Consider the following 24656-nt stretch of genomic DNA (forward strand, 5'->3'; position numbering starts at 1 on the left):
TAACCAAGGCATTCTTTGTATATTCTTACAAGGATATGTACCGCTCAACTAAAATATACTTGATACAATTTGTTAATATTTAAAACATTACTGTCATGTGAACCGGGTATAGTTATAGATTATCTTCTTATCATTTTTTTTTTTAACCAAGGCATTCTTTGTATATTCTTACAAGGATATGTACCGCTCAACTGAAATATACTTGGTACAATTTGTTAATATTTAAAACATTACTGTCATGTGAACCGGGTATAGTTATAGATTATCTTCTTATCATTTAAAGGTGAGTCGCTGATGGATGAAAATTAATTAAATATAATAAACTAAGTTAATTAGTATTTACATTTCTTTTATTTCTTTTACCTCAACTACATAAAAATACACAATAACACGGTCAGGGGCAGCCTAAGCAAGTATTTTAATGTAACTTAGTTAAAGTCAGCAGCCCATTGTTCAAATGTACTATAAAAATTACATATATTAATTAGTTACTAAAAAACAAATATTTTGAAAATATAGTTTAATTATTTAGCATAAAAATGCAGTTTAATTATTAGCATAAAATTGGTTTAAAATATATGAAAATGTAGGCCTAGGTTAATATAAATATTACTGTATTGTAATAATAATACATTTCTTGTATAGCGCTTAACATATCTGGCGACAATCCAATAATTTTAACTAAAATACAATCGAAGTACAAAGCATTCACTAATCAAACAACCATTCCTAATTTAACACAATTTCACCAATTTATAATGTCATATCAAAGAACACAAAATACATAAACAAAATTAAATACAACAATAACAAAAAATAATGTGATAATAATAACAATTAAAATAACTATAATAGGGCCTAAAAATAGGATTATTTAACAACATTAAATTATAAACCTGTTAACAAAGAATCATTAACATTGAATAACAACAATAGCAATATAACAATTTGTAAAATATGGCAAAATCAAATATATAATATACAGACTTTTTTGAAATCTCATCCATTTTTTCTTTTTTTTTCTCTCAAGAATTTCAACCTACCTTACTTCTAGAAGTATTTCCTTCTTTAAAGGAAGTTGATTTAATGGAGATCGTCAACAGTCGTAAATGTTTATGTGACTCAATTAAAGAACTCATTAAATTAAAACATCCATTAAATCAACTGGATAGAAGTCAGCCAGACGATCTTCAAGCTGTATTGGAAGAAGAATCGAAAAGTTGCAAAGATGAGAAAAAGAATTGAACTATGCATTGTAAAATTACACAACTTAAGTTTTATATAGCTCCATGAGCCAAAATGTTTGTTTTAGTAATAAATAATTTTACCCAAAACGGGTTATTAACGTTTAAATTAAAAGTGATATTGATACTTTATAATGTTATAATATTGAATAAAAAAGGTAATGATGATAATTTGTATTTATTGATATTGTTTGGTATATGATCATGCCTGCATCTTTATACACATTCATCATCACAAGAACTTGCTTACACCACACATAGTTTTCAAGTTATTAGGCCTACTCCATCCGTAACGTAAACGTTACTTTTTACTTCACCAAACATTAACAAATTATGTTCCAACATATTCCAAACTGCTTCTCTAGGGGCATAACTAATCAGTTCACACCAAAGATCTTATAAACACAAGCGAGCGTTCTCCGCGATTTACGCGTAACAAATAGAAGCGTCGATTTGGCAGCAGAAAGTAATCATTTTTGGGAGAGGGAATCCTAGTTGTTGCCATAGATCTGGAGATAAGGTGTTCGCGTTACGCCTTGTAAATCACGTTCCTTAATTGTACTAAATCGACGCTTCTAATTGTTAAGCCGGTTTTCCATTAGGCGAATTTATTCGCGCGAATCGAAAGCGTTCTTCATGTGCATGCGCATTCACATTCCTATCGGAGTTTTTATGAAGCGAAAAAATGCGCAACCAATCAGAGCTCAGGAAGCGAACCGACGCTTTGATTCGCGCGAATAAATTCGCCTAGTGGAAAACCAGCTTTATGCGTAAAGGTAAATTCGCGCGGTGCGGTGTACGCCATGATCAAAGCAGTCAAAGTTCAAAAGTTTTCATTTTTGCAAGAGGGCGCTGTACACTGCGTTATTACAGAATTTGCACGCGGATATCGCGGAGAACGCTATATTGTGGTTCACACCGAATCCGAATTTACAGATCGGAATGCACTGATCTCTATTATAATAGCTGGATTGCTCATTGGCTGGTTTTAGTGGGGAGCCGGTTAATACACTCCATGATACAGATCGATGTTACAGTGGCCCTATATTTATTGTTTTATAGTAGCAATTCCCAAAATTTACAGCATTCATTTTGAAAAGAAGCCCACCCCAACCCCTTTTTTGCAAAAGTAGCTTCGAAGCCCATCTCGAAAGAAGTCCATCCAAATTTTGCAAAAAAAAAAAAAAAAAAAAAAAAAAAAAATCCTGTCTCTGCATTGCTCAGCCATCTTGTCAGCACTCTAGTTGTTTAATAGCTCTATGGAATTTACAGATCGGAATGCACTGATCTCTATTATAATAGCTGGATTGCTCATTGGCTGGTTTTAGTGGGGAGCCGGTTAATACACTCCATGATACAGATCGATGTTCACACCGAATCCGAATTTACAGATCGGAATGCACTGATCTCTATTATAATAGCTGGATTGCTCATTGGCTGGTTTTAGTGGGGAGCCGGTTAATACACTCCATGATACAGATCGATGTTACAGTGGCCCTATATTTATTGTTTTATAGTAGCAATTCCCAAAATTTACAGCATTCATTTTGAAAAGAAGCCCACCCCAACCCCTTTTTTGCAAAAGTAGCTTCGAAGCCCATCTCGAAAGAAGTCCATCCAAATTTTGCAAAAAAAAAAAAAAAAAAAAAAAAAAGAAGTCCTGGCCCGGAAAAGAAGCCCTGGCCCGGGATTTATCAATCTCAGCTTAGCATATGTCTTAAGTTAAAAAAGTTCAGATGTCCCTAAGAAAATATCTTTCGAGTTTTGAATTTTATGCAATTTTTAAGCTAACGCAATATTGATAAATCGGACTTAAGCAAAAAATGGTCTTAAGACAAATTTAGGCCGATTTCTAGTTTGATAAATCCGACCCCAGGGCTTCTATTCGAGGTTTTACGGTACCTGTACTCAAGAAAGCAGTGCATAGCACTGATATCCCAAATTTTGTCTAAAACTGTTTATTTTTAAATCTAGAATTATATAGGCCTACATAAACACGCGGTAAAATTGAAAAAAATATTCCCTTGGTCTAGCAGAGCGTATTTCCAATGCGTTCCTCATATTTATATTCTTCGTTATTTTTTTCCCCTCATAAAACATGGTTACAGTAATAGTAATTTATCATAAGTATATAAAGAAAATAATACGATTGTAATGTTCGACTAATGTTGTTGTTGTTATTATTATTATTATTATTATTATTATTATTATTATTATTATTATTATTATTATTATTATTATTTACATAATGATCATCTAGTTCAGTATTACTTTAGAAAAGGAATAGATTCGTACGCAGAGCTTGCGTAATTAAAACTCCCTCATGAATACTATCAAGAGGGAAGAACTAGAAGATAAAGTAAACCTTGGTATCAGAAAAATCAAAGTGATTATTACATTTTGTCTTTAAAAATAAACTATTAAAAAGCTTAACGCTTACACAAAATGTAGGCCAAAGTTAAATATGGAGTATAGGCCAATATTAAATTGCTCAATAATGATTGGTTGTAAAATAATATGGAAAGTTAATAGAGTCACGGTAAATATAAGGCAACGTCAGAGGGTAGCAAAAAGTAGTTCTACAATGATCAGAACAACTTGTTTCTTCATTGGATGTATGTGCATTATATTTTTATTTTTATTTTAATTGAGTTAATAGAAGTAAAATAAAAGGTGCACGTCAAAAGTTAAGAATAGGCCTATATCATTATCAACTGAATAACGCATATTTAGAAAACAAACAAATAGTTGTAGAAAGCATTATCAGTCAGGTGTCTTCCGTAGGCACTTTGAATAACAATGGTGTGGATACCAGAACGAACGTTGTATAAATCTCTTAATGATTATTCATTGTCGTTCGACACATAAGAAATTTCGACAAGTGAGCGTCAGATTCAAAACATTACTTTTCCGAGTGGAACAGAGGTAACGTTAATACGGATATTCCCTGTGATAATTCTAGGCCCTGATCATATTAAGATTGAACTGTTGCAACTACGCCATTTGCAATGGATTCCCGTCAAGAAATGATGGTAAGGCGTATTTTGTTTTAACTGAAAAGTTTGTAATGCGGCCAACGTAAATGAGAAAGAAAAATTCCCGCCACATGCAGGCGTTCTTATTTGCCTTTACCGTACAGTATATAATATCTATGCATTCACTTACGCATTAAAACACCCTCTCTTGTATGTGGCTCCGTGGTCATAATGCAAATATCACTATGCCATTATATTGGGCATGACAGGGCTACAATAAACAACATAGCAATGAGCATACAACGACGACATTAGAACTGGTGATCCATCGGCTTATTTATACTGTCAAATCCCTGTCGTTGTCAAAAATACACTGACGCAGTATTACTTAATTGAATACTATAATAATAATAATAAAACAAATAACGTATTCTAGTAGTAGTAGGATTTGTTGTCAAAAATACACTGACGCAGTATTACTTAATTGAATACTGTAATAATAATGATAAAACAAATAACGTATTCTAGTAGTAGTAGGTTTTGTTGCTGGACATGATACAGCAGATTTTATCAGTGCACTATACCTTATTCGTTTGCATTAAAACGAACATATTAATTATTTAGGCGGCGATTCGTTTGATGGTGCAACATGTTGACAGTTTTCGAAGGGGGTAACATCATCAATATCACATTGCTTAAATTAAACCTGCATGCAAATAATTATGTCAAGCTTTACATTTTCATAGGCCTATAACAAAATTTCGCAAACGAGTTAATGCACATGTGCATTTTTTTTTTGTTTAGCGTAAAACCAGGAGTTATGTTACATTTGTTATGTTCACTAGGCACAAGGGCCGATGATTGCCAATAGCTTAATAACTTAATCACTGATAAAAAATAAATAGAAATACTTTCTCAAGACCAACATATGCTTATAAGGCTCTGCATGCCCTGCCTCATGAAGTTTATGTGGTGAGAAAAAAAACATCATTTGACAGGTCTTGAACCCTGAATTTGAAAGCATGCAGTCAAAACCTGCTCCAGTCCGGTTCTAAACCCTACATGGTTGAGCCACCTACCTTCCTAAAATATTACACTAGGTCAATATAAAATTTTACATTTGCCTGAGCGTTGTTGATATAAACAAGTCGTTTTTAGGCAACTATGGCAATCATCGAAAGAAATATTTTACGATACATCAGTACGTTCTCACTATTTCTACCTCAAAACAAAAGACCGTTAGTTGTTACAAAAAGAATATATTGTTGACGGTTGCAGTAGTGGCTGTGGTTATGGCTCTTAATCCTAATTATTAAAGAATATGTACTGCTTAATATAAGTACAGTACTACTAAGTACGGTATGTACCGCTAATGTAAATACTGTACTAAGATTCACGTTGCCTATGACTATGATTACTTGTTTTGAATTATTATTATTGTCCAGACAAAATGAGTGTTTGGTAACGATAGAGCATTACTTGTTTATATGTCCTCTAGCTTGCCAGTGCTCCTGATCCTTTAATTATTGTTGCTTTTAAGCAAATATTGTTTACTCTTGATAAGTACTCTTGTTAAACAGGACATAATCTCTAAACAGCATGGGGATTAGAAATCTCATGTAGTCTCAATGTTCTACTTTTGCTTTACTATATTACGACTCGCCATCTTATATTATAATCCTAAATTATATTCTGTTGTAATTTAATAGTTTCTAATCTAAGCGTCTGAAGTACATACAGTACTACTTTATCTGAACTGTGGCTGCTGAAGGGCGCCCCCATCAAAAATAAAGTTTAGACTATTCCATTGCCTACCGATCCTACATATTTTCACTAATGTTTTGGTGGTTATTTAAACACAATTTAAGAAAAATGATATACGATTTATATATTTGGATTCATATTCAATATATTTTGTTTCATAATAAAGAAACTGGATTAAAAATTAAAAAAAAAACAATCCAATACACTTAAAAATGGAATAATACTCATAAATATTCATTTGAAGTTTATTTCCTTGTTGGGCGTTGATTGGTTGTTACAATCGTCAGCAGAACGTCGCAGAATCAGTGAAACTTGTGAAAGAGTAGTGTGTGTGTGTGTGCATACCTAAGATTAGGTACACTGGAAAAATTGAAAATTTCATTTTTTATTTTTTAGTATCGCCAACTTTACAACTGCTGCTCCGCTCAAACCTGTAGCAATAAAGTTTTCTTTCATGACATCAATTCACTACTGAGCAACAATCTTGATTTGAGTGCAAATATTTGCACTGAATCTGAAGACTTTCTCCGTCGTAGAAGAACTGCTGTGCCGCCACCACCACCATCGGCTGCGAGACCAAAACCAGCATCTCTTGACTATCAACATTGGTCAAGTAAACAACAGCAACAGAGGCAGCATCAGTTATATTACCGACAACAAATAATTTCTCATGACAGTACACCAACATCAACTAGAAATCCAACCGAGAGCACAACTGCACATTCTGTCAATGTTTTAAGAACTAATCTCAAGTTCAGAAACCTTCCTCCTGCAATATCGGACAACGATCTTGTTGGAGAGCAGACAGAAGAACAACGTACGTCGTGTGATGATAATCAGCTAGCCGTCGGAACAGGTAGACGAAAAAATAGGGATTCGTTGTCACCTAACGTTAGTAGTGCATGTGGTGGGATCTGTAGTGCCAGTACTACTGCTACTAATACAATCGTTAACAACGGAAATAGCACATTTTCAGATCTTCAATCTAATAATCCAGGTAAGAATAAGATTTTAGGTGGTATGGCTAGAATTTTTAGGCTAGGGCCCAGGCTAGGCTTAGGGAGGATAGGAGGAGGACTAGGCTAATAAACTCGACTGTATTGTATGTAGTACACTGGAAGACCCTGGCATTACGTATTATATTGATAATTAACATTAATTACGATATTTAGGCCTCATAATCGTTGCATTTGATAAGGCCAACCAAGGCCTTATTAAAGAACAACAATGGGTAAATTTACGTGACCATATAAGAAAAGTATTACTGTTTTAATAAAATTAATGATTTACAAATATGTCTATTACAGATCAATGTGAATTGAATGAGATAGGTTGTCTACCATTCCTTAGCAACATTACCAACATTTTATCAGACGATCTACAACAGCAATCTGAGAGCAGCAAAACAACAATGGCGAGTGCCTTGATGCAACAACAGCCATCTCAAGTCAACGATGAGATAAACATTCCAAAATCACCACTATCTTCGGCAATGTGGAGCCCTTACTCTCAGTGTTCAAATCCAAAGGATGCTATGACACTGGCTAAAATTGACAGCTATCTAAATGGTTCGTTGTCCTCAATCTCAGATTTATCTGGCAATGCCGAAGTAGCAGACATTCTTAATAAAAAGAAGTGTTCTCATAACAGTCCTCAGAGTGACACATCAAGTCTCTGGGACTCAGCTTTTTCACCCCTTAGCCAACAGGATCGCGCAAGATGTATGAGTCCATCTGATTCTGATACAAGTGGTGTCGGCTCTGAAGGTTCTGAGCAAAGCATGGGAAATAACAACACTATACATCTCAATTGTTTGCAAGATATAGTGATGAAAATGGTAAATATTAAGGATGTCTTGCAGTATCACATTTTTTAACATTAAGAATAAGTAATAATATAATTTGTGTGGAAAATATGGAGATCTGTATTACATTTTAGGCGAGACTTTTCATACCTTGTTTAGTGAACCTGCCGCCAATAATGATGATTCAAATAAAAATAAAATTTTATTTTTGGCCAGTTAGAAAGATGGAATATATCAGAAAAAAATAAGTTTTTCTTTATTTTTATTATGCCCACTGCTGCCTTGAAATCTCCAAATATAAGGTGTATATTTCTTCCTAAATTTAAAGCATTTAACCATCCCATTACTACACTTTACATTCAACAATAACATTATATTTTTAATTTCTCCTCCGTCTGGATGCTAAACCGTTCGCTAAATAAGAAACCAAAATTTTATTATCATTTTTTTTCCACCCTACTCTGACGATATTAAAAAAAATAAGTTTGCGAAACTAGGTATAAAAAAGTCTAGCATTAATACCTAATTAATTTATAAAGCTCTTTCCACACTATCAAATTTTATGTAATGAATTATCTTATTTTAACACACATAGACATGATGATATCATATCACACCCATATATGGGCACATCACACACATTTTTCACAGATTTAGTCAGTGCCAAGGAACCAGTTTTTGGATGCCAAGATGAATGGGAGCCTTTTCAAAGGTGTGGATTTAGAACTCTGTATTAGAAACAAGTGGGACCAATAGGAGAGCAGTGAATTTCATTGAATGGGTCACCTCAATCTTCCTATTATTATTTTTTGTTTTACTTTTTCTTTGCTGATAATTGATAATATAGTGCATGCAATAGCAATGATAATACATAACATGCTTACACGAAGAGTAAACTATTATTATTGTACAGGAATCTATTTTATTTATCAAGTGTACGCAAATATTCTCTTTCATTGTGAGATGTTATAATCCTTATAATGATAATTGCTGTGAAGCAGCCAATTCATATTCTTGACAGCAAAATTGACCTCTGAAAGGTCATTGTTTGTCAAAAAATAAGGGCCTAAGAAGACGACTGAAAAGCGGACTTTCCCTCTTTCGTTCTGCCGGGTAAAATCAATTACTTCAGGCGACGTTTGTAGACTAACCAACACGTACCAACGTCCGCATGTCGCGCTAGCCTTATCCTACTCTAAGGCCTAGACTAGCTAGGATGGTATAGGCCTAGCCTTGAAGGGACGAAGGTCCTAATGAAAAACGACGTCGCTCCTTGATAGCTAACATTGTCTATTTAACATCAAAATAATTCATTATTAGACCTATAGTTGTTTTTTGAATTGTAGTCCACAAATCTCAGCCGATACCTCGCACAACTCGAGTAACGTCTCGTATCTATTGTCGTGACGTCATGGCTCGCTGTCTCTCACACTTGCGATGTCTCGCACTTGTGATCAAATAACACGCTGGCTCGCACTTTGGCAACACTCTTTGGCAGTCAACTCGCCCCTAGAAAACCCGCCCTTGGAAACTTGCCCTATAAAAAAATGTACACTTCCTAGACCATGCAGTCTTCAAAATAAAAATTGTAACCTTTGGTAATCAACTACATTTTCCACATACATAGAAATTTTTGAAACTTTATTAAAAAAAACCAAAACCATAAATCACCGCTATAGACACTTTGACAAAAATGAAAAATTACCACTTTGTTACCCAATGAGAAGTGTTCTAATATAGACAATGGGTCGTGTCTCATATTATTTGTTATATTTTTATTTATTCATTATTTTCACTTGACTCGCATAAATAATTTTGTTCGAAGAACATCTACTATGCAGTTGTACTTCGCAGCAATTCACTTGCAATTTGCAATTTCTAGTTACAATAAATATTATTATATGTAGCTTCAGGAAGGATAAACAAAATAATCTTCATATTTTCTAGGAAAGCCTAAAACTGGAACAGAACAGCAACATCCAAAAGCATCCTTGCACAAATGTTCAAAAACAACCCACCTGCACAGGTAGTCAAGAAATACCAATGGTAATGACTGCAACTGTGGTGACAACAGATCTGAACAAGCATGTCCACCCTCCTCTTCACCACTTCAACAACTCAGGTAATATTACCTCAGTCCCAAATATGATTTCACACATGGAGAATACCGGCCCCATTCCCAAAACTCATGGAACCACCGATCCTTACGGAATTGAAAAACTAGCAAGAATGAACAGGAATGCTGCCGGTGAGTGGTTTTTCCAGGTGTCTTAATTTTTATGAGCTCATTAATCCTTCTAATCCATCCTTCTATGCATGTCCATATATAATTTCCTAAACCATATTATTTTCCATTTAAATAAATTTGTTAAACTGTCTGGAATATTTCTGTTAACAAATAATATTAACAAAATAAATTCTCATTTAAAAAAAAATCAAACTTTCAATTAGACAAATCAAACAATTCAATGTTTGTTGATTTACAGACTTTTCAGCTACAAAGTTCTTGAATACCAGCCAATTTATTGGCATTAGAAAAATAAGAAAGGTTTTGTCTTTAAGTTTGTTTATTTTTGTGTGGATAATATCTTGTAATGTTTAATTGAAAGCTATTTAAAATTTAAAATTAATTTATTAGCTGAACTACATCCATATGGGTTTATTTATTAAAAAAATTATTTATTCTCAATAATGTATATAGTTTTATAGTGATAAATATATTGTTATAGTTTGGCTAGCTAGAAAATATAACAAATTTTTATTTCATTGTAGCCTTATGTAACCCTATGTTGGCATGGACAGGACAACTTCCTCCTAAACAATGCAAGAATCCTAGCTACTCTTGTAAGGTATTCATTGGTGGAGTGCCGTGGGATATTACCGAAGGTAAGACGCTGATAAAAGATTACAAAGTTATAACAAGATTTACTTTTTTCAGCATATCAAGTTACTAGATATCTTGTGTTTAAGGTCCTGCAATCAGCTGTAGATATACAGCGATATGAAGTTAGAAATTCCCATTAAAGAAATCAAGTTCAAATTATTTTATCATATTTAATGTGAAGAAACATTGAATTGATCTAAAAAGATTAAAATATATTATCAATTTTGAATAAAACAGATTGAAAGAATTCAGTTTTCACATTAGATTACTACTTTATTATTATTATTAATTTTAACCATTCTGCTAACAGAATATTTGGTGGTCGCTGACGTAAATTGATTACATTGACACTTTAGCAAATAAGACAGTAGGAATACTTATTTTAAACATCTCACAAAAAATACAAAATGGTAGTTTATATGTCTGTTAATTGGATCTTTTTATTCTGATTTTCAATTTATATTAAAATCTTTATTATAGAATGTAATTTAAATTAATAACTATTACAGCAAGTAATTTAAATATTAAATGTTATTCAAGTTGATAATCTCAGCACACAGTATATTTTTCTAGTAAATATTCTTGTAATCATCATTATATTGATAATATATTGATAATGATAATGTAATTATTAATGATTTGATGATGATAAAAGCATACTCTTTATTGGTTATTCCTGTTCGATGTTTGTCTAAAATGAAATTATGCAATAATAAGCCAAAATCTGCACATTGCTCCATCAAAATGACTTATTATATCACACACTAATTTTGGTCTGTGACAAACTATTATACTTAAAATGTTGCCTAATGGAAAGGCAACATTGAGAAAATGAGGGGCGAGATTTTGTGCAATGCAATTCAGGAAATGATTGCACCTGGGTTGATCTTGTGTTGTTGACCTTATCCAGCCTCATAATTTTATCAGGATGATCAAATTTAGTTAACCATTTAAAAGAGCAATTAATAGTTCTAACTGCGCATAGACCTCCAAGTAGGCACAGCCTTTTGGAATCATAATAGTTCTTTATTTTCCCATAAATATTAGTGTATTAGTTGATGAAAATATCCTTTACACTATGCATCACATCGCAGTTTACTATTTTCAGATAATTACGAAGGCCGCCCTAAGTTATAGGCCTATCTAGGCCTAACGTATGGTGTGTGTGTTATGATTGTTTATGTTTATTAAACTTCACTACAGGCGTGCGCAGTTCTATCTACGAATTTGCTTAGTTATTTAAAAGCCATTAAAGTAGTGTGTCTTAACTGGCTATTCACAATAATTTAGCTTCATAATAATATTATATTAAAGTGTTTATTGGAACTATATACAGTAAAAATTGTTTTATTCATCATTTATTATGTCCATAAAACATAAAAAATGTTTTCCTTTGCAGAATGTGTAGAGTTTTACAATACACAGGTCTTCCTCTAATTAAAGACCCCTTCAATTAAAGACCACTTTTCTGTGGTCCCAAATTAACAAATTTCTTTTATCTTTATTCTAATTAGAGACCAAAGCTACTAAAAACCATGGAAACCTTGGTCCCAAAAGTGGTCTTTAATTGAAGGGAGACTTGTATTTAAAATGTGGATCATCAGACAGTTGTTTTATATAACTATATATTAGATAACTGTTTTTTATTATTACTACAATTTGTTGTACTACTGTAATATAAATTATAATTATATATGATAATTTTTAAAACATAAAATGATGTTTAATTCTTGGTAACTGATCAATTAATTTTTAATTCTGTCAATAGCTGGCTTAGTTGCTGCTTTCAGTCAGTTTGGAAATGTGAGGGTTGACTGGCCTGGGAAGGAGGATAACTCCAAATCGATGCCAAAAGGTAAGACCACAAAGTATATTACCATCAATATATCGAATGATAAAAAAAATCCAAGGCCAAGGATTTGAGGCTAATCCATTTCCATCTCATTGTCTCTGGATATTATAAGTATTACCTGCATATATTTTTCATCTTTTCATTTATTGTTGAATATCTGGTACAGTAGAACAGACAACAACTTGAGTATTACTTAGAAAGGTACACAGATAATAGCAGATAAATGATCTACTGTTTTATAATGTGTTTGAGGATGTGATTGAATTTGAACAGGATGCAACCTAAACGAATCACATATTAAACTTTTTACAGAAATATCCCAGTCGGTTATATAAAAATAAAAATATCAGTCAGTGATAAAAAGATAAAAAAAAGCCTAGATAAAGAATCAACTTGATTTGCCAGAGTATTGTCAAAGCACATGAAGGCAGGGAGGTTTCCTTAAAAAATGATCTGTGACAGGTCAAACCAGAAATTACACTACAAACCACAATACACCTTTTTTTTTTTGGTAGTTACAACAGGTAAAGTTTTCAGGAAATCCTGCTAACTTCCCTCTCTCCACAGGCAGGCTACTAAGTCTTTTCATTTCGTGGTATGAAAACAACCACATTTTCTTCTGTACTACCAATTTCCCGGATAATACAATTCAGAATATCTTGGGAAAAACAAACAAATTTCCTTAACTGTAGGTCAAATGGTTGAGACGTAACATTGGTTCTTGTAAAATGGAATTTGCTATCATTTACCTACTGTTCTGCCAGACTTGAAAACTTACATGGTGCATTCATTGTGCGGTAGTACCTATTTCTTCCTATTGTCTTTCCCTTATTAGCTGTAATGAAAAACGCTTAGGTGCTCGAAGATGGCAATTAAGTATTTCATTATCACTTACATTGGAGAAATCTGTTGGGTTTCACTTCCATGTGCTTCAGTGGCGACGCTAGGATTTGCCCAATGGGGGGTCAGACGTCCCCAATGGGATCCAACATTCCTGAGGGAGGAGGGGAAGGCAATGTCCTGGTTGCCTCTACAGAAACTTGAAACACAGCAGAAAATTGACAAATTTGAAAGGCGTATTTAATAAATTATAGGTCTCGCATTCTGTGAAAATTGCATAGAATCTTTTCCTATCTACTAGTTCTCCCCCCCCCCCCCCTCCACCCCTCCCCCTCTTCCCTTACCCGCTTGTCTCAGACTCAAACCCTCAATCTTTTACCTGGTATCTCAAAGCATTGCTACATTGATACTGTTAGAGATTTACTCTTTTTGTTCAGCTAATAAATGGACATTGAATTGCTTATTTGGGACATTCATTGACAAAAACATGAAAATTGACTTTTTAATAAATCCTCCACATTATAAATAAGCTTTAAAATAATGGGTCACTCACTGAAATTGATTTATTATTGCCAAACTTATGAGTAAAATATTACGGCTTCTCTGTACTAAAGTATATAATAGTGCCACATTCGTATGCAAATTACTCAGTTTAACAATTATCGACAGTACGCTGGTTTTTGGGATGGCAGTCCTCATTTTGCAAGCAAGTTGAACATCTAACATTTTAAATTGAATAATTTAAGTTGTCTTTACATATTTGTAGTCCAAATGTATGTAGTAAATCAGCATACACTATATTGTTTGAAAGTTAATAATTGATTGGATCTTTTAAACAAGTCATTTGATGTTTAAATCTGTTATGGTTTGTGTATGTGTTCTTCTAGATTTTTCATTGTTGTAGTCTACAAAATAATAATTATTATATTAGTGACTTAACACAAAACAGTACATTTTCATTTATGATCGCACACATTATACTGACCTACTGTACACTCTCCCTGTAAATCTATTTCCTTTAAAATTTAGAATATATATTTTACAAAGTTTTATAAATATATTTTGATTTTATCACCTGTGTAGAAGACACACCATTACTTGAATAGTACTTGCTTCTCATCTCCACTCCCAGGAAGTAATAGCAACAAAACCAGGATATTCAACTTGCAGTGAACTTACCTGCAACTACCAAGCCCTTATTTAAACATTATTATCCTTATAAAGATTACTCAGCTGTAAAATCTTCCAAAGAAACCGTAATAATATAAAAATATATGAAATTAATTATTAATATTTCAGTATTATTTCATTAAAGCAGTTGTGATGTAATATTTGATAAAATCTTAAAAACCTATACAAATTTTTATTTTCAGTTTAAAGCCCCATAAATATACAAAATAAGCAATGTAAATATTGTATATTATTGCTCAACACAGTATATTTTTAATGTTATGAATTAAAATATTGAAGGTTATATAGTAGTATTCTGAGGTAGTGGTCTTTACTTATAGTTTGTGATCATCCAAAGAAACATATATAATTTGCTAAACATAAAAATCAGTATATATTTCAAATGGCATCCATATGTATTATTTTTGGCTATCCATTATTAACTATTTCGTAAGATGGATAGTAATATACAACTGAATTAAAATTTATGGTAAGGGAGAGCTAAAAAAAAAAAAGCACATGGTTTATAAGTCAGCTACTGTAGGACCATTGACAAAGAAGGTTAATATCCAACCTATATATCAAGCTGTACTGTGGTTTAACTTGCATTCATTCATTCTTTTGTTGTTTACATGTTAAGAGTATTACAGGGACCTTTAAAGGGGAGTGGCCCCCTTAAAGGAGTGAGCACAAGGTTGAAGTGACTTAACACCGATCCTTCTCCAGTGTTAGCAACAGGTGTTCACCAGTTAAGGTCACTGAAGAGGGACCTTCCCGAGTGTCCCTTAAACTGGTGCTAACATTTCGGGGGCTGTTCATATTTATATTAAAATTGACACTAAGCTCAGAGTGTTAAATTGGTAATTATTACTCGGTATTTGATTAAAAGTTGTTTTATTTACAGGCCATGTGTACATCGTGTTGGAATCGGACAGAGCTGTCAAGACTTTGTTGGCTTCGTGTAGACAAGATTTGAGAACTGGAGGATATTATTTTAAAATTGCTAGCAAACGTGCAAGGTGTAAAGAGGTAATTGATTCATCATCATTATTTGTATCAGAGAAATCACAGTTGCTATTGCATCCATCCTCAGTTGGAACAATTTGCTGAAGTAAATGTCATATTGTCATGTTCTTCATCATCATAAAGTAAAAGTGTGAGGTACAGGAAAAATAATTGAGGGCAGTTTAGTCTGTCACTCTAGCATGTGTTCCTTTGCCGTAAGGCGACACTGACTTTTTTTATTCTTTGTTGCGCGTACTTATTTTTTTAAAGATTATCTGAGGAGGGCGGAAAAAAAAATAACAATAAAATTTTGTTTACTTATTTAGCAAATATTTTTGCCAAAATCATCCAGACGGAGGAGAAAATAAAAACAACATTTTATTGGTGAATGTAAAATAGGATGGTTCAATGCTTTAAATTTATATAATTAGGAATAAATATTCATATCTTACCTTTGGAGATTTTAAGGCAGCGGAGGGTGTAATAAAAATAAAGAAAAACTTTGATTTTTTTCTTACATTTCCACTTTTTCATGGTGGAGGGTGCACTAATTGGCCAAAAATAAAATTTTATTTTTATTTGAAATAAAACAAGGTATAAAAAAAGTCTCACCTAAAGAATGCAGTGTAACGAATTTAACAGTTCTATAATCTGAATGAAAAATACATTATATTTTATTGTAAAAAAAAGAAATAAATATTTCTTAATGGCAAAATTCATGGAGGTGGGTAGCAGGCCTGGTGGGTAGGTGTGATAAAAATGAATATCATTTTTTTAATGGGGGTTGTCAACAGGCTGAAAATATTTATTTCTATTTGAAATTTGCTTACCGGTATGTAAATAAATATGTTGGCCAAATTTACAAACCAGTTAATTTAATTTGCTAGCACTGCTTTTAAAATATTTACAATTTTGAAAGTACGAAAAGAGAAAAAATAACAGTACAATAACATTTGTCTTCATAAAGATGGCAATCCCCAATATCCAATGAAGTAACTTCCTGAAATTATTTTCCATGTAGATTCAGGTAATCCCATGGATTTTAGCTGATAGCAACTTCGCAAGATGCCCATCACAAAGACTAGATATTAACAAGACGGTGTTCATAGGAGCACTGCATGGAATGATGAACGCTGAGGGTCTTGCTCATACTATGAACGACCTATTTGGAGGGGTAGTCTATGCTGGAATCGACACAGACAAGTTCAAGTACCCGATAGGTCAGTTGTTCTGCTCACTAACATTGCATTGTGTTGATGCATTACTGCTCAAAAGTCTTTTACCATGCATTGTCGGTGCATTGTGCTGAAAAGAAATACCATTTATATATTTGTTGGTGTCCTTATTACCAAGTTCATTCAGGGATTGTCACAGCTTTCATGAATAATTTTTACACAGTGTTTTTGTTGGAGGGAATACTAAAAATTTACTTTATATCTCTTTCTGCCTGTTAAAAATGTGAAAGAATAAATTTTTATTTGGTTTAAGTAGGCATGCAGATGAAACAATTTGATTTATAGAGTATCTCAAAATTGGAATGGAATTGGACTTATATAATATTTTACAAGGTATAAGAAATTATTATGTACTAAAATTAATCAGCCTTCTAATATACTGAAAGTGCAACATGGATTCCATGCTGGGTGGCAGTTGTCGATGTCCATCTGGAAACTGAAAATTTCTTTTCTTAATTTTGAAATTGGTCTGTCAAAAGCAATATGCCCGACACTTGATGATGGAAGTTTTTTTTATATTTTACTGGTTCCTTTGTGGCTTTTTACTGCTGTTCAATTGTCTAGGTCAATATCGAGCAGAACAAGCAACAAATCATGTACAAAAATACTCGAAGTAACTGGTGTTGTGCAATCCATAATAATAATTCAAGTAGCTACATTACTACAAATAATTAACAATAATTAGGTGTTGTTAGCATTGGACTTTAGTTCAACTCTCGGGAATATAAACAATGCGTGCCAGACTCGCTTTCAAACAGTAGACAGATCACTTAATGCCAACATTCTCTTTCTGGGCATTACGCAATCACTCTTCATGAGTTACCTCTTACAGGTTTATGATAGAAAATGACATGGTTGGGAAATGCTGTAACATGAAAACTCTATTATATTTGACTGTAAAACAATAGCCAAATTATTGGATTTCATTGAAATTTTTATAACATAAATGATGTATATAAAGCAGGGATTTTACAATTATTAAAGCCAAGGAGCCCCCAGCTGATCCCATCTCCCTATTGCCCTGCCTTTACCTATACTCTGTCATTTATTTATGTGTCTAATTGTCTTATCAAAGGTTCTGGGCGAGTTACATTTAACAATATGAAGTGCTACATGAGAGCTGTACAGACTGCCTTTGTGGAAATACGAACAAATAAGTTTAGAAAAACAGTGAGTACATCTGCACAGATAATCCTGTTAGTTGCTTAATTTGTAAATTTTTTTGCTTTCTCTAAGAATATTTATTTGGTAAAATACTGTAAATGGTCATACATATTTGAAAGATAATCTGCTTTACAATGGTATCTACTTTATAAGCAGTTAGGCTACCATATGCATTTTGTTGAATTGTTACTAAATTAAGTAGAATGCTGTAAATTACTAATGTTTTTAACACTTTGAGGCACCTCGAGAGAGGAATTATTGGTGATGTTTCTCATATTACCCTGACTTATGATTATACATGGTACCATGTATAATCCTACAGTACCTGAACCGGATTGTCCCAACAAAAATATCCAGTCATGTTGGGTAATAGCACTCATAGTTAAACACCATGGTGCTTAAATTCAAAATAGATCATCTGTAATAAATGATGCAGCACTTATTTGGGAACAATGCTTATCACAGGGGTTTATTTAAGAGCCGGCGGCCGGCGCATTCGATCGGCTACTACGATGTTTTCGCCGGCTACTTCAATCAATGCTGTACAAAAATTAATACAAAAACTACCAATTACATATAGCACAACAGGACTGTAAAGAACCTTAATCCAGTCATGTTGGGTAATAGCACTCATAGTTAAACACCATGGTGCTTAAATTCAAAATAGATCATCTGTAATAAATGATGCAGCACTTATTTGGGAACAATGCTTATCATAAAAATTGTTGATTAGGGCACTGCTTATTATTTGTTAGATGCACGTATTCGATCATTTACAATATTATATTTGCAATATAATACAATAACAATTCAACATAATTTACTGGTTCTGCCATTTCTACAGGTACAAATTGACCCTTACTTGGAAGATGCCATGTGTAGTATGTGCCAGCTACAACCGGGGATATTTTTCTGTCGGGAGATGGCCTGTTTCAAGTATTATTGCCACTCCTGTTGGCTGTGGCAACACTCGCTGGAGGAGCTCCAATACCATAAACCACTCATGAGAAGCATGCGTGCTAAGGATAGCATTCAGAAACCAGTTTTCCCAATCTTTGCTGAATAAACAACCTTGACCAATATTCGTTGCGGTCTTTTTTCAACAGTTTCAATTGAAAATGAATACACGCCATATTTATTTGCACCGAAAAAAAAAAAAAAGAGGTTTGCTTTATTGGAGGTTTTTTATATGCTTGGAATTCTAAAATTCCTGATTTTCAAAATAATTTTATTCATTGAAATCAAAATAATTTAAAACAAATTATATAGTATAAGTATATTGCAGTTTAATTCAAAAATTATAAAATCCAATTCCAGTGGTATGTAAGATACAGTAGTGTACATAGCTTTATGCCGAATCAATAATACTGACAATAAAAAAAAAAAAGTTTGATAGATAATTATTATGTAGATTATATTTAGTAATTTATAGAATTAAATATTTGTAATTGACCAAATCACACTTTAGGTTGCTTGGAAAATGTAGAGCAATATATTTTAGGCCTTAGACAAAAACTTAATCGTTTGCCTTTGATTTTCGCTTTTAGCAATGTAAGATAATGATTTGTACGAAGTTGATAATGGTTTTGCTGCTTACTTGAACAAAGACCATACATGTACATAATATTGCAAACCATTTATTAATTTTAAAATGAAAGAGTAAAAAAAATTATATTAAAACTGCACTTTTTAGGTAAGGTAACAAAAATTTATTTAGAGAAATGCTATTTATTTCTATTTAGTTTTAGGATAAGTTCTTAGTAATTAGAGTTGCTTAATTAAGGTATGCCAATATTTAAAGTAAGTAAAATTAACACTCAAGTATGGGAATCCACATAAAAACACTCCAAAATCAAGTGTTTTATTACGCATTTTAACACTGGCGAAATAATCTAAATTAAATCTATTTTGGATACGAGTGTTCGCCTTAAAGTTTTATTACTCAATGAATGATTAAAATAATCATTGATTTCGGTTGCTCTGAAATTAGCAAAAATTTGAGTGACTTAACATTAAGGATTTCATTTTAATAATTGAGAAATCCATTGAGTTCTTTCAAATATATATATATTTTTTCTTATTTCATCTTTAATTTACATTGTGATTTTAGTAGATTTGTTTATCATATATTTTATGATTTTAGATTTAAGGTTTTAAAGATATATTTTATATTTTCTGTTATACATTCATCTGATTTTAGAAAAAAAGTATTTAAAAAGATGAAAGTTTTATTTATAATACTAAGGTTTGCGGAGTCTTCAATATTCATATTACTTTTGAAATAATAAAATTATTTCTATCATTTAATCATTATACTTCAATTAACTATATTTAAGGCGAATGAACATAATTTTTCTAACCCCAGAGAAAGAATTTGCAATTCAAAGCATTTTATTTTGTCTATGATCATTTTTTATTTATATGAAGTGCTTCTTTCTCTGGTGATGTTACTTTCATAGTCGCATATAAAAGAGAGATAGTGTCCATCATCTTACTGTATAAACCAATGATTTAGCAAGGATATTAACCAACATTCATCACTCATGATTCAAAGGATGGCATAATCTATATTTTAAATATTTTTCTTTCATTTTTTTTCTTTTAAGTATATTTATTCCTTACTGTTATAGAATTTGTCATAATATTTTTTTATACATAAAAAAAGGCCAGATTAAAAATGGAATGCAGGTATTTTGTCTTTACCAATTTTGTCAAATATAGCAAACAAAAATGATGTTAAAAACTACATTCCATTAGTTAAATTTTAGAGTGTTGAATATCTGGGTTTTTGAGGTTGATCAAAAGTATGAATATATCCATTTGCTTGTTGATATAAGAATGTGTGAGTAAGCCTTGTCCATCTATGGCATCTTAGTTCAATGTTTGTGTACTGTTCATTATAAATATATTTTTTTTAATACAATCCAGAAAAACTATGCAAAAGTTTTAAACAGTTTTACTCAAAAATGTTTTTATATTTAAAAATATACATAAGGTACCTCTAAAATCTCATGAATGGTTTTTATTTGGAAAAATGTTCAAAATGGACTTTGATATAAAAAAGATTTTGGATCAAGAGTTTGTCGTGTTTTATCGATGTTTATCCTGAAATAAATTCAGAATAATTATTTGTTGTGCTTGTAAAATGGCAAGAGGAAGAGGTTTATGGTGGCAGATTGATGTGATGCAATGGTATTAGTGTAGCATGTCTGTAGCATAGCTTACAGCTTGTAGCAGAGGTAATTTAACAGTACCTAAAGCTTAGCATAATTGTAGCATAGCATGCCAGGAATTACCCATAACATAGTGTTTATAGCAACAAGTGCCTTTAGTATAGCATGTAATATTATGCAAGCTGGGTTTAGAACAGATGGGTCTGGGATATTCAGTGTTTAATATTTTTAATCGAAAAAATGCTTATGTTTTATGAATAAGCTGTTTTAAGGTAATTTGTATAAAAGATTGGTTTAAAATTTTAAGAAATTTAACATCGAATATTCCATTGTGTGGATACTGGGTGCAGTTTTAACATGTGTGCTGTTTGATCAGATCTTGTCATGTTGATCAATCATTTTATATAAATTGTGATTAAAATAAGGTTTGTTGTATGTTAGAAATATTCTTGGCAACTTCTAAATATTGTGTAAAGATTTTCAAAACGTTGCTATTTTATGAAAGATTTAAACAAGTAGAAAGTTTTACCACCTACTAGCACCAGTAGTGTTTTTAAAGTTTTAAAATAATAATCTCAAAGTTATTTATTAAGAAAATTGAAATAAATTGTAGATAATGACTTTTTTAGATATTAATATTAAGATTGCCTTTTAACTACTGGGATATCGTATTAACAGCATGCATGCAAGATTTAATAAAAGAGAAAATAGAAAAGTTGAAGAAATACAGTAATAATAAAGACTTGGGTTATTTCAAAAAACCAAAATACTGTAGCTGAAGAACTAGAATGGAAGTCATTGATTCCTAAAAGCAACATATTAAAGTTATTGTTGAAAATTTCAACTTTTGGTGTTTTGGACTTTTTCGAATGTGAACAAGTTAATGTTTTATGATGATCATGAGACGTTTCACAATAAATATTATGTTTCTCAATGACAATCAATCAAAATCAGATCTTGAATTTATTTCTCTAATGTCAACATTGGTAAATATTTACAAAGTCAACAGGTAATCTTCGACAACGATAGAAGAGATGACACTATCTAATGTGACAGTACGTGTTGAATGCAACAACCGTACTTTTGCCATTACTGTTCCCATCTTGGGTGTTGGGGATTAATGCAGGATTTGGCCCATGGTGGTGTATGAAAGTCCACACCCCCACCAACCACAGTTTGGGCTGCAGTTATTGAGAATATGGTGCACATAGATTTTCCTGAAAACGTTTTTCTAATTGTTTTTATGTGATTCACCTCAACACGGATATAATATTATGTTTGGGGATGATATGATGTTAAAGCTTGACCCTGCTCCGTGTTACAAGATTACACAACCAGCTGTACTGTATTTACTTTTGATAATTTTTAGTACAGTGTACACTATTAGTAACTATATTTATGTGATTGAAATATAAATCCATTAAACCTAATGGCCTAGAAGCAGGTAATTGCAATTATGAACTCTTCCAAAACACTTTTATTAAATATATATTGTTATTGTTATTACTAAGCCCTGTAAGCTGCTGATTGGTCCACTATGATTGCTTTGTTGGCTACATCTGTGCATGACTGTAGTATATAATTCTGCTATTGTTCACCACAGCATTAAAAAAAAAAAAACCAACACACCTAGATATTCTTCGAAAGTATTACATTATATAATTTCTTTGTACTGTACATGACTCCCTGGATTGCTCTCAAGTATATTTCTTTTTATTATCAATACAACAATTCTAAATTTTTTTAGTAAAGTCAATATAGTTTAATGTATTATTTTTTAAAAAATAGTCTGGCTTCATTTTTCAACATAACAGATTTGTTTGGTATATAAAGTAAATAAAAACTTTTAAATTCGCCTTCAGTTTTGCTCAAGTTTGGCTGTGTACTTTTCCAGCGGGTTATCCCTTACATACTTCTGGAGGTATGTACATGAGAGCCTAATTGATAAGTCTTGGCTTGAAAAATAGTCGAGGGCAGCCTAAAAAGAGAATAGACAAACAAAATAAAATTCCAAACTACTTGTTGATCAAATGAATGATGGCTCTTGTAAACAAAACAATAATGAAGGAAACAGTGCTTTATGAATCAATATAGTACCGGTAGTTAAAAATTAAACCAAGTGCCCTATCTAGGTTTAATCTACAGGGCTGGGGTCCAGTGCATTTATCATCTGAAACATGGGAGAATATACCGGAATATTTTCATGGGACTGCTGTATTTTGATGCTTGATATATCTGAGAGAGGAAGGAAATTTATAAAACCTAATAAAATGACTGCCAATTCTACATTTTGATTCATGTTCTATTCCATACAGATGAACTAGCAAATTTCCATGCGCAAAACTTAGATGAAGGAATTACTGCAATTATGTTGATTCACATCCTACTTGGGAACGTACCTTAGCAAGATGCTTTGCCACACCTTTTCCCCTATATGCCTCCGGTACACCGGTGTGGTACATGTCAACTATATTTCCTGGAAGGTGGTCATACTGTAAAACGGCTGGTTCACTACTACCTGTAAAAAAATAAATTTTCAGAAGAACGCTAATATGCAATGTTTCCTGGTTGACTTGTCAGTGGAATGAATCATGTAAATATAGATTACTAATTAATCTTGAGGCCATAAAAAGTAACACAAACTTCTAGTTGATGCAATATTATTGTTGGTTTATGATTTGCATTAATCTGTTTACTCTTAAGGGGCAAGTAGATGAGGCCCCACAAAAGAGCCTCGGTCGACAGACTGGAATAAAAAAAATCCTCGGTAGGGTTCACAGAGAGAGTTTTAATGGCTTAGTATGCTCCAAATTGTGCTTTTAGACCACAATGTTATGGATTAGCAATCAAAATAACGTGATGTGGATAGGAACATTTTTTTTAATTTTTTTTAATTGTTGATCCGACAACCTAGTCGTGGTGTCAGATGACAGGGGGTTCAGGCCTATCTGCTGACAATTAAGGCAAAATTCCACCCTGTCTCCCTCCCCCGCTGGTCCCACCACTGCCCCGTGTACGCCTTCACAACAAATACCGGCGGCAGTATTCCAGACTGCTGAATCCAGGGCCTGAACGCCATCATTCACACCTTCTGTATACAGTATATAAATAATTTTGAATTAGTTTAAACTTAATAACACATAGTGCAGCCGTTAGAAGGTCAGCACCTGCAATACTCAAACAAGGTCAGAGTTGAAGTGCGCCCTCACTAATCAACACAAAAATGCTATGCTCTAAGGCTTAACGCCAGGTCACACCTACACCGATACCGATACGATAAAAATTATGTGGTGTAAATTAATGGAAGTGGTCACACTATAACGATAACGATACGATTATCGTGAGCGATAAAGTTATCGTATCGGTCGAATCACTTTTGAAGCGATTTTTTTAATACTTAATAGTTATCGGCAACGATAAACGTATTAGCCAATCAGATGAGGGTAGTCAGGGAACTACTAGATGAATGTAGCAAAGATACTAGAAATACAAGATAGAGTTCTCCACACAAAAAAAGTGTTCCACCGTGTTCCACCGAAATGCATG

General features: G+C 32.6%; 3 protein-coding genes across 8 annotated transcripts in view; 2 read left to right on the forward strand and 1 right to left on the reverse strand.

Annotated features, from left to right (window-relative positions):
* Nucleotides 1-1406, forward strand: part of LOC117101994 (disintegrin and metalloproteinase domain-containing protein 10-like) — a 16065-nt gene extending 14659 nt beyond the window's left edge. For all 6 annotated transcript variants that reach the window (XM_033242162.1, XM_033242158.1, XM_033242156.1 and 3 more), the window contains one exon: nucleotides 1031-1406. In XM_033242162.1, the coding sequence (XP_033098053.1) occupies nucleotides 1031-1245 (215 nt within the window). In that variant the 3' untranslated portion in view covers nucleotides 1246-1406. The remainder of the gene's footprint in view (nucleotides 1-1030) is intronic.
* Nucleotides 1407-4107: 2701 nt separating this feature from the next.
* Nucleotides 4108-22050, forward strand: LOC117101995. The gene is made up of 10 exons (XM_033242163.1): nucleotides 4108-4276; nucleotides 6380-6980; nucleotides 7291-7820; nucleotides 9735-10035; nucleotides 10560-10673; nucleotides 12440-12526; nucleotides 15438-15562; nucleotides 16560-16758; nucleotides 17849-17943; nucleotides 18782-22050. Exons 1-10 carry the CDS (start codon nucleotides 4253-4255, stop codon nucleotides 19001-19003), a joined length of 2298 nt encoding a protein of 765 aa, XP_033098054.1. The 5' UTR covers nucleotides 4108-4252; the 3' UTR covers nucleotides 19004-22050.
* Nucleotides 22051-22054: 4 nt separating this feature from the next.
* The window catches only part of LOC117101996 (protein NATD1-like), a 4557-nt gene continuing 1955 nt past the window's right edge, over nucleotides 22055-24656 (reverse strand). The window contains exons 2-3 of the mRNA XM_033242164.1: nucleotides 23510-23628; nucleotides 22055-23088 (exon numbers count right to left, since the gene is read on the reverse strand). Coding sequence (XP_033098055.1) covers nucleotides 22969-23088; nucleotides 23510-23628 — 239 coding nt within the window. The 3' untranslated portion in view covers nucleotides 22055-22968. The remainder of the gene's footprint in view (nucleotides 23089-23509; nucleotides 23629-24656) is intronic.

This window comes from Anneissia japonica, unplaced genomic scaffold (genome assembly GCF_011630105.1).
Source record: "Anneissia japonica isolate Jap-2015-1 unplaced genomic scaffold, ASM1163010v1 scaffold997_len2565447_cov190, whole genome shotgun sequence".
Classification (NCBI taxonomy): domain Eukaryota; kingdom Metazoa; phylum Echinodermata; class Crinoidea; order Comatulida; family Comatulidae; genus Anneissia; species Anneissia japonica.